We start from the raw sequence: 11963 nt of genomic DNA, 5'->3' as shown, positions 1-11963 counted from the left end.
GGGATACTTTAGCTGCCCATTATTAGACGAGGGGACGGGGTTAAAACTAGCGGTGTGTCGCCGCCTAGTGGAGGCGCTGGGGGGACGACCATACAGGACCTTTAAGGTGGGCTTCATGGGGAATAAATATGCATGGAAATAAATGCGTGTTCGTATCGTTGTACCCTGTTGTTAGCGATATCGTTCTTATAACGCAGTTATAACGCAGTTTTCGTGATCCGAATAACAGACTGAGCCGAGCTGGGCCGAGCCGAGCCGAGCCGAGCCGAGCCGAGCCGAGCCGAGCGACCCTGGCTGTGGGGGTGAGCAGCGTGGTGACGTAGCCGGGCGGAGGGAAATGTGACCAGGCTACAGAAACACTGCTGGCCCTGCGGTGGTGTTACTGCCGCTCCCCTCCGCCGCCTCCACAACAGCAGGTTCGAGTCCTCCTGTCTGGAAATATGCTTTAGCTTGATGTTTCTCCTACGAGGAGGCAGGTCGGGATGGGCTGAGAGCTACTGGGAGGTTTAAAATGATGGCTATAATGTTGATAGCACGCTAACTTAGCTCGTTAGCTAGTCATTACAACCACCTCAGGGAATGGAGGCTAGCGAGCTACTGAGCTAGCTAGCTAGCTAACTCTTGTCCGTTTTACCAACGTTATCTAACATTTCACAGCTAAATGTTGCTACAAGTGAAGCTAACAACTCATTCTCGATTAAACTAGCTGGTTAAAAGTTGTTATGTTAAACACGGATTATGAATTTACTTGAGAAATTCTGGACGCGCTAGCGCTAGCTAACCTAGCTAGCTAGCTAACTTACTCCACACACTCGCTGACACGCTGCCGCCTCCCACGTGACGGCGAGAACGCTAGCTAGCTAGCTATAACTACCTGTCTGGCAACAACGTCTTGTAAGAGATCTGACTGTGTACTGGTGTGTTCAACTCTCTCAGCTGACAGAGGTTGTTCTCCTGTGTTTGTAGAGGCCACAATGGATGCCCTGACTCAAGCCCTGTCCTCCAGCTTCTCTGTCTCTGGAGAGGCCAACAGCACGTCGGCCCCCCATCCCCGCTTGGCTCAGTACAAGGGCAGATACAGCGCGCTAGAGCAGAATGAACGGCGCAGGAGGTTCCTGGAGCTACAGAAAGAGTAAAGTTACTCTTGCACTTTAGATATATGACGATCTGTTCAGCAGGAACACCAGATAACGTCTAGCTACTGAGTGGTGTTGTCTGCACACAGCCAGTGTGATATAGTGTGTGTGATATGTCTTTGTCATGTGTACTTGTATGTTGTCATTATGTGTATTATGTGATTACAGTGCTCCAACCACAGGCATGTATGGTTACTATGCATGAACAAATATGCTCAGGTAACTGACAGAGATGTTGAGAAACCTGGATACATTGAGCGGCTAGAGATGCATAGTGATGGCATGAGTGTTTTTATTTTTCTCCAGATAGCACAATGATTAGGTGACACAGGGTTACTGCACTGAAATATCTGCATCTTAGTCGTTTTACTGCACTTTTTACCAAACCCTATACACATAAATGTGATTTGTCCATAATAGATGCAGCTATAGACTTTAAATTTATAATTAACATTTTATAAAGGGGAAAAAAAGTTAAACATTGGCCCCTGGTTGCCATATTAGTGTCAGCAGTGCTGTCTGTGCTGTGTCTATGAAATTAACATGGATCAGATAAGTAGACAGCTAACTTTGGAGGTCTGAGTAGAAACTCGGTACTATATGGTGTAGATGTTGTTGGGTTTTTTTTTTGTTTGTTTTGTAATGGAGACCTCTTCTAAATTGAGTTTGTTGTACTCATAGGAAAAGGCTGAACTACGTGAATCATGCCCGGCGTTTGGCAGATGGGGACTGGACGGGGGCGGACAGTGATGAGGAGGAGGAGGAGAAGACTTTGAAGAACCAGCAGCAAGATGAGGCAGAAGATGAGGGGATGGAGGTTGAGCAACGGAAAAAGTTGCCAAAGCATTACGCCAATCAGGTCAGAATGTAGTAAATGTGTTGAGTGTTTGCAAAGTGGTAAGGCTACTGTTTACAGTACTGTTCAGGTAGTAAGAAATACGGTCTTATGCAAATAAACAGTCTTAAAGCAGCATTTCTCAAAGGATGCAGTTAAACCATCTTTAATAATTTAAAAGTAATAATAATATTTGATAAAGTCTCAGAACATGGTTGTGGCAAAGCCTCAGTCATGTCACCAGTGGTAATTAGGAACTGTCAGCTAAATCAGATGTCCAGGCTTCATAAATTCTCTTGTACTCATCAATCATGGGCTCCTCTAAGTAACTGTCTAAATACAGTGGGGCCAAAAAGTATTTAGTCAGCCACTGATTGTGCAAGTTCTCCTACTTAGAAAGATGAGAGAGGTCTGTAATTTTCATCATAGGTACACTTCAACTATGAGAGACAAAATGAGAAAAAAAATCCAGGAAATCACATTGTAGATTTTTAAAGATTTGTTTTGTAAATTATTGTGTAAAATAAGTATTTGGTCACCCACAAACAAGCACGATTTCTGGCTCTCACAGACCTTTAACTTCCTTTTTAAGAAGCTCTTCTGTCCTCCACTCGTTACCTATATTAATGGCACCTGTTTGAACTCGTTATCTGTATAAAAGACACCTGTCCACAGCCTCATACAGTCAGACTCCAAACTTAACCATGGCCAAGAGCAAAGAGCTGTCAAAGGACACCAGGAAGAAAATTGTAGACCTGCACCAGGCTGGGAAGAGTGAACCTGCAATAGGCAAGCAGGCTGGTGTGAATAAATCAACTGTGGAAGCAATTGTAAGAAAATGGAAGACATACAAGACCATTGATAATCTCCCTCGATCTGGGGGCCCACGCAAGATCTCATCCCATGGGATCAAAATGATCATGAGAACGGTGAACAAAAATTCCAGAACTACACAGAGGTTGACGATGATCCCAAACACACTACTCGGGCAATGAAGGAATGGCTCTGTAAAAAGCATTTCAAGGTCCTGGAGTGGCCTAGCCAGTCTCCAGACCTCAACCCCATAAAAAATTTGTGGAGGGAGTTGAAAGTCTTTGTTGCCCAGCGACAGCCCCAAAACATCACTGCTCTAGAGGAGATCTGCATGGAGGAATGGGCCAACATGCCAGCAACGGTGTGTGCAAACCTTGTGAAGACTTGCAGGAAACGTTTGACCTCTGTCATTTCCAACAAAGGTTATGTTACAAAGTATTGAGATGAACTTTTGTTATTAACCAAATACTTATTTTCCACCATAATTTACACATACATTCTTACACATAAAATCCTACAGTGGGCTTTCCTGGACTTTTTTTCTCATTTTGTCTTTCATAGTTGAAGTGTACCTGTGATGAAAATTACAGACGTCTCTCATCTTTCTAAGTAGGAGAACTTGCACAATCAGTGGCTGACTAAATACTTTTTGCCCCCACTGTATATGAAAACAAAGGTACTTAATACCTGTTCATATGTTGGTATGGCTATGGCCATGTGACTGCCAAGCACCAGCGTTGAAGATTTAGCTTAGTCAAGAATGTGGCACACTGTTTCCAATGTGAAATGTTCAACTATAAGAGGTGAAAGATGTTAATCTGGCTACAAAATGTATTGTAAGCTGTGGGGGTGTTAAAGGGTTTTTTACCAAGTCTGTAAGGTGCCAACAAAATGTGCAATTTGACTAAAGGCAACCTCTTACTTCACACAGGAGCTGCAATACTTTACTCAGTTTCTACAAATGTAGTCAATCAGCCATGACATATGTTTTTTAGATTTGCACTGGAGCTACAGGCTAATGTAATAGTCTGTGTGCTTCATTCATTCGTTTATGGTATTTCTCCTCATTATGCATTCTACTGTCCTTACAGCTGATGTTGTCAGAGTGGTTGGTGGATGTGCCTGCGGATCTTGGCGCTGATTGGCTGCTGGTGGTCTGTCCTGTCGGCAAGCGCTCCCTTGTTGTTGCATCTAAGGTTTGGGCCTGTCAGTGTTTCTGAATTATGCGACTGCAATGGAAAGCATTGTGAAGAACAGTGTAGTGTCTGTAAAAATCCTTCAAATAACTTTAACAATCTCTGTTGGCCTCATTTATATCTATACTGCCCACTGTTCTATATGCCCATACATATAGATTTGATGATGGTAACGAGTGATGCCTAGCAGGAAAACCACCTAAAATAAGACAGGAAAATGGGAGGTATTCTAGCACAAAAAAGGGTTCCTAAATAAATCCTTGATCTTGCCAAAGACATTTTTATGCAGTGAAAATTCTCGATAACCCTTTTGACTCGATAATTACAGAATACACTGTGAGATGATCAGTTTGATTGTGTGCACACATAGCCCTGTAGTATCTGGCATCAAAACATCCTCTGGAGTTGTGAGGCGGAACCACTGCTGCTCAAACTTGTTGTTTTGACACATCATGACCAGGCAGCCTCCCTCCATTGCTCCAAGATCCCACCCAGACACTTTCCTAGCTATTGTAGTTGGTTTCAATGGTGGACCGGGGCTAGCGTGGTCACTCTGCCCTTACATATTAGAGAGCCTTGCTGACCAAGAGCCCCCCACAAAGTCTCTAAGGTCTTCTGAAATCAGTTTTTCCAAGAATGAGAACTGACTGTTCAGTTGCCGTCGTTCGTACATATCCTAGATATTTACGTGCACCATTGTTACAAAATAACCCATGTTATTTGCTTAATTTATGAGTGATCCTGATGTTTAAGCTCACCAGTACATTAAACCACAAAATAAAAGTATGTGAGGGGAATAAAAAAACAGGTGCAGGTTTTGGCACTAAAATAATAAAAAAAATGCCAGAGCTGAATATTTTAAGGAAGCCCAGCTATAATACTCTTTAATATTCTCACTGCATTTTTGATATTTAACAGGGTTCCACGGCATCATACACTAAAAGTGGGTACTGTGTGAATCGCTTTCCCTCTTTGCTACCAGGAGGAAACAGGCACAACTCTGCCATGGGGAAAGGTTAGTACAAATCAGAGCTTGAAGCCTGAAACCTAATGGTTTTACATGTACCATATATTTATATCTTGTGGTAATCAGACTTTGATCTCTAATCCCTACAGATTATACTATCCTAGACTGCATTTATAGTGAATTGGATAGAACCTACTATATCCTGGATGTGATGTGCTGGAGGGGACATCCTGTATATGACTGTCCTGTGAGTCCTGTGATCCTGAATTCAATTATTGCTGCTTTTTACACTGTTATTTAAAAATGGGTAATCGGTATTAATGGGGCATGCTTGATAACTAATTTAAAGAGAGTGAAGTAACAGAGAATTGTTATGTTATAGACGGAGTTCAGATTCTACTGGTTGCAGTCCAAAGCTGAAGAAGTAGAAGGACTATCAGAGGTTGGCAAACGAAATCCTGTAAGTGCATCTTTTGTGTTAAATACATTTTTAAAATATATATTTGAATAAATGTACTAATTTGTTTTTCTGTTTCTGTAACTTTTTGCAGTTTCGTTTTGTTAATCTGAACAGCATCAGCTGCTCAACAGAATCCATCCAAAAGGCCCTGGCCCATGACTATAGCTTCAATGTAAGAGCAGTTATTTTATATACTATTTTAATGTACAATAGTGATATTTAAGGAGAAAATTGTGAAATTTTTATTCTATGTTCACAGATTCAGTCTAGCTCTGATTGTAACAGTTAACTTTTTTACAGTCTTTTACAGTCAGATTTACAGAGATTCTTGACCTTATTCATTTATGTTATGTATATATTTGTTTATTTACTCACTTTCTCTCAATTCCTTTTCTAGGTGGATGGCCTCCTCTTCTACCACCGTGAGACCCATTACACCCCAGGAAGCACCCCTCTGGTGGGCTGGCTCAGGCCCTACATGGTGGCAGACATCTTAGGCATTGAGGTGCCACAGTGTCCCCTCACTACCAAGCCTGACTATGCCAGCCATCAAATGCAGCAGATTCGGGAGCACAAGAAGACGTCCACTGAGGTTCGGCCTGCAGAGAACGGCAGATATGAGTTAGAACATCTCTCCACGCCAGAGAACCAGACAACTAGCAACCAAAGAGAGGGCATGGAAACCTGATGAGTAGAGACCTGACATGAGCACTGCTGTAGGACAGGAAGTTCTTTTAAACCCAGCGTTTTGGTATGCCGCAGAGAAGTTGTGGATTTCGTCAAACTGGGTTTTTTTGAGGATTTATGGCTTGCAATGTGCTGGGGATTTTGGAATCCCTGCTAAGTTGAGGCTAGATTTGCTCCATTTGACTCTGAAGCACAGTCTTTGTTCTGCCTCCTATCTGGAGACTCCAAACTATGTATGGGGCCTTCAGAATTGATGATGAAATGAATTTGATGGTCAGGATTGACTAGTTGCTGGCAGGTTTGGGAGCATGGCCCACTGTTGAGCCAAATTCTTGTGACATACACAGAAGGAAGAATGGGGAGCTAAGTTCTACGCTCTATATTTCTTATGGAGGAATGTTGCACTTCACTACTTCATTTTAAAGAGGCTGTTTGGCCATATCTGATTTTCCACTTTCCCCGTGGTTGTTCCAAAGACAGGTTTTGAGTTTACTCTTTTTCTGTAGCACATAGTTACTAATCCATTTTTGTTAGAAATGGATTCGTCCCAGTAATTATTGTCTGGAGATTTCATGCAGTCATCTTCAGATCTATACGTATTACTAAAACTATGATTTGATGAAATTGCTGCAACGTTTTGCATTGTGCGAAGTGGACGCTATTACACTTTGCATCATTAGGTGAATAACCTTATAACCCCAGTGCAAAGTTGGAGAAGCGAAGAAAACAGAACTTGTCTTGGCTTATAATCTACTGTCTACTGGAGAAAGCAGAAATCACACAAAATCATTCTGCAAGCATGCAAATGTTGCTTGACGGGTGACTTCTTGCACGAACTGTAGACCATTATTATATTTTAGATTAACTTTTAAATTTAGGCTCCATGCACCAGACTTGTAAATTTCACGACAGAAGGAAGCTTATGAGTTTGGTACTTTTTTTAAGTGTGATGTATAATTTGTAGGTCCTATTAATAAATTAATTTTACTGATGGTGAAATGTTGGATGTTTTTTGTTGTTGTGTTTTCTGTATTTGAAATGTATGCACTGATTAAAATGAATGCTATTTCCAGACTAGTGGGTTTCTTTTGTGTCAGGTTCTGCAAGAGTAATCTGGAACAGCAGAAAACCCTGCTGTATGCAAACCACAGTTTGCTGAACAAACTCATTCTGAGGCATGGGCTGAGAACTGGAAGTAAAATGTAAAACTGTAAACTGTAAAACTTGTTCTAGTTTCACTTGCATGGCCGTCACTCTCTTACCTTCGTTAAGAGGTACAGTAGCAATCATTTTGCATCAGCTTGCTTCCTGCTGACATATTGGCTGTATGGATGATGGATATCTATTACGTTTAGTCTGGTTTCCATTACGAAGACTATTGTACAAGCTGACATATTAGTCATTAGATTGTGTGCTTACCTGTCTTCAGATATAACTCTACTCTGACTATCTAACACCTTCATAGCCACCTTCAAAACAACTGGCTGTTTTACGAGCAGTGGGTTTAACCTGATGGCCGCTGTGTGTTCCTGGAAAGCAGATAGTGACTAATACCAAAACCCTTCTAAAACCACACACCTCTCGCTGCTCTGACGAAACCGCTTTAACCTTGTTTTTGGGTAACTTTTGTTGCTGTTGCAGCATTTTCCACTTCTTTTTTTTCCAGAGTGCCTCTAATCTTGTGTATTTAATTTGGAGAACAAGGCAGTTGACCACAGAAAGAGCTGTTATTTACATTAAGTCAACTGGCTAGGTGAGCCCAAGACCTACAAAACTTCATACTCTGCTGTGAAAACGCTAAATTGATTCAGATGACCATTTTAAATATGAGTAGAACAGAAACAACAGGCTTTACAACAGTGTAACAAAAGTAAAAGTACTTGTCCCCTCCATTTCAAAACTGGTTGTTCCACCTAGCAGAAAACCAACCAATTCTTATAACTGAAGATCAGTCCTGAGCATCTCTTTGGAGGAGCTCTGGCCAAGTCAGGATTTTGATTGAGACATACCAGAATTGTTTTTTTCCTCTTGTGCTTTGGATGGCAATGGGCTGCAAAAGTGGCTTATCAGTCAATCACTTTGTATTTTTGCCAAATGTGCGATGAGCTTTAATGAACACACATCATGCTAGTGTGAAAGTAGAAAAAGGCTAAAAAGGGAAAGCCAGAATGGCCCTATTTTCTTTTTAATTGCATGGCCAATGGCACTGAACCACTGTGTGAAATGCAGTGCTGGCACACAGTTGGCTCTGAGCTCCTTCTCTCTTATACTATGTTGTAGCACATGCAATTAACGGCAGGAGAACTGACAGCTGTGTGGTTTAAGAGAAATGGAAGGTGTAGGTCATGCGTTGCATTCCAGGAACCCTCAGCACCTGTCTTCTCAGAAACCTCTGAATAGCACTGGAGAGGAGGAGGAGGAGGAAGAAGAGGAGGTGGTGAGGAGGTGAACTGCCTGATGACCTCATTACTTCGAGGGATGTAGGAGGAAGATAAAAATAATAATGTTTGTGGCTGCAAAGATGTTTTTAGGTCAAAATTTCTCACAAAACATTTGGCCAAAATTTTTAATTGAAAGATATTTAAGGCAAACACTAATAGAGCTGTGTCCACAAACTTCTGGCTAAAATGTCAAAATACTATTGTAAAAAATAGCTACTGTGAGGTGGTTTTCTCTGTGTCCATGTGGATTTCCTCCTTCCCTCCTTCCAAAAACATGGTAATTGAACTGGCCGTGCTAAACTGTCCCCAAGGTGTGAGTGAACGGGCGAGTGTGGTAACCTGCGATGAACTGGAAGACTGGCTCACTGAGCTCATTCCACTCCTCAGTGATTGCCAGTTGGTTCTTACTAGCTAGGACTCTCCCATCATATGCTAATCCAGCATCATGGGACACCTCAACATGCTTGGAGGAGAACACTGCCCATTCAACTGCCCATTCATTTACATCAGCTGACAGACTGAGCAGCTACACTGGCTAGCATCGTGCTTAGTGATGGGAGGCGGGGGAACCGTCCTGGGCAGCCTCACATTTCTCCTCATCCTACTGGGTTCAGTGGTTATAGATGAATGGCTTTTAAGATTATAGGGTTTTATATTACATTAAATTGACATATGAGAAGATTGACGTGTCTTCATGTAGAGGAAGATCTGTGTGTCGATGTTTCTTTCAGGATGTCAGTGTGAAAACAAAGCCGGGGGGAGGGGCTCAGTGGTGGGCGGTGCCGGATCTACCAATCATGTTGGTCCAAACCATATAGACCCGCCCACAGGAAATGTCCTCTCACTGTAGCTTTTTAGCTGTTCTTTCCTCTAATGCAAAACGTCCTATTTCTCGCTTTAAGGTGCAATTCGAGGCCGTTTTAACCCCACAAAACATGTCGTATTATTTAAAAAAAAAAAAAAAAAAAAAAATATATATATATATATATATATATATATATATATATATATATATATATATAACTGTGAATAGTGCCGATGAGCCTTTGAGCTCGCAGCAGCCTCTCAGTCCGGCGGAGGTATTTTTATGAATGGAGCGGAGGGAGAGAGAGAGAGAGAGAGAGAGAGAGGGAGAGAGAGAGGGACAGAGAGACGGAAAGGGAGAGGGGGAGAGAGAGAGAGAGAGAGAGAGAGAGAGAGAGAGAGAGAGAGAGAGAGAGAGAGAGAGAGAGAGAGAGAGAGAGAGAGAGAGGGAGGGCGGGAGCTGTGTCTGCGTGTGTCCGGCAGGGGGAGTGTGAAGCTTTGGGCTTTCCCCCCTCAGAGCTCCATTTCCCAACTAAAGATAAAAGCCCGAAAAGCGACGAGAGGCGTCCAGATGTGTTAGTAACTTTTATTCGCCTCGGAGTCGGAGGGACACGGTCGGTTCTCGCCTGTACCCGCCGTGGGACGGGTCGACTGTATCTAGCCGCTGTAAAAACGGGGGGGCCATGAAGCTGAGCGCTGTGTTTGGCTAACGCAACATTAGCTAAGCTACGCGGCCAGGCTAGCTGGAGGTTTTTAAGGTGTCGCCAGCAAACGTTAGCTAGCTAGCACTAGCTTGGTTAGACCTGGCGGACGCTGGCCCGACTAGGATGCTGGTCTGATTTTTGAGAGCTCGTCCCACACTTTCCGGGGTTGTTTTCTGTGGCATTATGAGACGGAAGGTCGAGAGCAAACTGCTGCTGCTGCGCATCTGAATTCCAGCAGAATTTCGCCCAGACAAGATGCCAGGTCTGCTCTCGGTATCCGCCGCACTAGCCCTGATTAACGGCTGATTAACGGCTGATTAACGGCTGATTAACGGTAGCGCGCTGTTACTTTCCTCGCTGATGTTTACCTCAGATTGGCTGTAAGTGCCTCTGTATGTACCGATGGCTAACTAGCCTACTAACTGCCATCAGCAACTACTGGGTCTAGTGTGGGTCTGAGTGCATCTGGGATTCAGGTCGTCGGTTATTTGTATTATATATATATATATATATATATATATATATATAGCTATATATTTTTTTCGTGATCAGGTTTTTTTTCCCTGACATCCACGTTCAGTCGTTTTCCTCTCGAACTGACCGACTGGCTGGCTGGCCAAGCGACCGACTGACCGACCGACCGACCGACCACACCGGAGGAGGAAAGGGGAGATCGGGTGCCTTAATTATTTGACCACACGTGAAGAATGGCCGCCACTTTATCGGCAGAGGAAGAGCAGGTAAGTGGGTCAGAAACATTGCGGTGTCGTTTGCTAACGAGACGGTAGATTTAGCGAGCTGTCTGTACAAGTGGGCCAGGGGGTGCTTCTGAAGGATTTCCTAGAAAACGGAGGGGCTCGATTGGTCACGTTAACGGTGAACGCGTGAACGCGCATCTGACAGTGCCGGATGACACCAGTCACCTAGATGAGGTTTTACCGCAGCTCAGACCTCACCCCGCTGGAGTTAGGCTATGAGTGTGTGTGTGTGTGGTGAGTGTCCTCAGGTCTGCGAGAGGTCGGTGAACACCAGGAATCGGAGCTTGGTTTCGCAATATTTCCGCGAAGAGAAAGTTGTCAGACTAAAGCCTCCCAGCCTGAAGGAGGCTTCCCTGCGTCCAGGCAGGAGGGTCAGACTTGTGCTGCTAAACGATCTGGTGAAGACTGTGGTGTTTATATTTTTGTTAAAATGTTTTTGGGGCTAAAAAGGTTCTTTTTTTTTCTTTTTTCTTTTTTTTTTTGAGGATCCAGAAGATCCAGGGGCTCAGTGACGTCATTTGTACGCCTGCTTGTAGAGCGCGTGACGTCACGGCACCACCTTTTTTGCCCCTTTTCACAACTTCTCCCAGAATGTGAAAAGGGGCAAAAATACCAGATTAAAAGCAGGTTCAAGTGAGAGTCATGCCTCTGTGTCATTACTGCTCCCGCCAGCAAACGGGCAACGGGCAGTGTTTCTATAAAAAAAAAAGAAAGAAAAAAAAAGTGGGCCTCAAACAGGAAACGGCCCTTATATAATACTCTCCAGTTATTTACAGCGTGCTCGTGTGGAAGCACTAGTAGAGAAAAAAAAAACACACACACATGCCTGCAAAGAGCTGCCAGAAATGTGCAAGCCCTCTGAATAGTTTAGGTTAACCCTCAGGCCAGTATAATCACAGTACATGAGTAGCCTATCTTTCTGCTTCCCGCCTGCCAGCGACCTGTTCAGCAACCTGTTCTGAAGGCTTAAGGAAGGATCAGTGCTCCTGTACCTAAACAAAGCTCTTCTGTCACTTCTTTCCTGCTGCTGTGGCTCATTTGAATGAGGCCCAGCCTTATCGACCATCTCTTAGACTCCTTCAGCTCGCCTCTCTGGGAGAGAAACAAAGCTACGCGGTTATCTTTCCTCCCTACGGTGTCTGTCTGCCCGCCGGTTCAGTCT

General features: G+C 43.5%; 2 protein-coding genes across 5 annotated transcripts in view; both read left to right on the top strand.

Annotated features, from left to right (window-relative positions):
* The first annotated feature begins 132 nt into the window (after nucleotides 1-132).
* Nucleotides 133-7166, top strand: snupn (snurportin 1). 2 transcript variants are annotated; one of them, XM_072673804.1, is made up of 9 exons: nucleotides 133-416; nucleotides 967-1132; nucleotides 1818-1995; nucleotides 3876-3980; nucleotides 4899-4995; nucleotides 5097-5194; nucleotides 5330-5407; nucleotides 5499-5579; nucleotides 5805-7166. In XM_072673804.1, the coding sequence occupies exons 2-9, from the start codon at nucleotides 975-977 to the stop codon at nucleotides 6093-6095; spliced, it is 1086 nt and encodes a 361-aa protein (XP_072529905.1). In that variant the 5' UTR covers nucleotides 133-416; nucleotides 967-974; the 3' UTR covers nucleotides 6096-7166. The 2 variants fall into 2 exon arrangements, with proteins under 2 accessions (XP_072529905.1, XP_072529906.1); XM_072673805.1 differs by lacking the exon at nucleotides 133-416 and adding an exon at nucleotides 457-472.
* Nucleotides 7167-9835: 2669 nt separating this feature from the next.
* Nucleotides 9836-11963, top strand: part of ptpn9a (protein tyrosine phosphatase non-receptor type 9a) — a 19359-nt gene continuing 17231 nt past the window's right edge. The window contains exons 1-2 of one of the 3 annotated variants that reach the window (XM_072672407.1): nucleotides 9836-10305; nucleotides 10624-10783. In XM_072672407.1, the coding sequence (XP_072528508.1) occupies nucleotides 10751-10783 (33 nt within the window). In that variant the 5' untranslated portion in view covers nucleotides 9836-10305; nucleotides 10624-10750. Of the gene's footprint in view, nucleotides 10306-10595; nucleotides 10784-11963 lie in introns of all 3 variants that reach the window. The other 2 variants (XM_072672406.1, XM_072672409.1) reach the window with 2 other exon arrangements.

This window comes from Salminus brasiliensis, chromosome 2, assembly GCF_030463535.1.
Source record: "Salminus brasiliensis chromosome 2, fSalBra1.hap2, whole genome shotgun sequence".
NCBI classification, from domain to species: domain Eukaryota; kingdom Metazoa; phylum Chordata; class Actinopteri; order Characiformes; family Bryconidae; genus Salminus; species Salminus brasiliensis.
The sequence above is the reverse complement of the archived record's forward strand: the minus strand, read 5'-3'. Positions and strand labels throughout refer to the sequence as shown.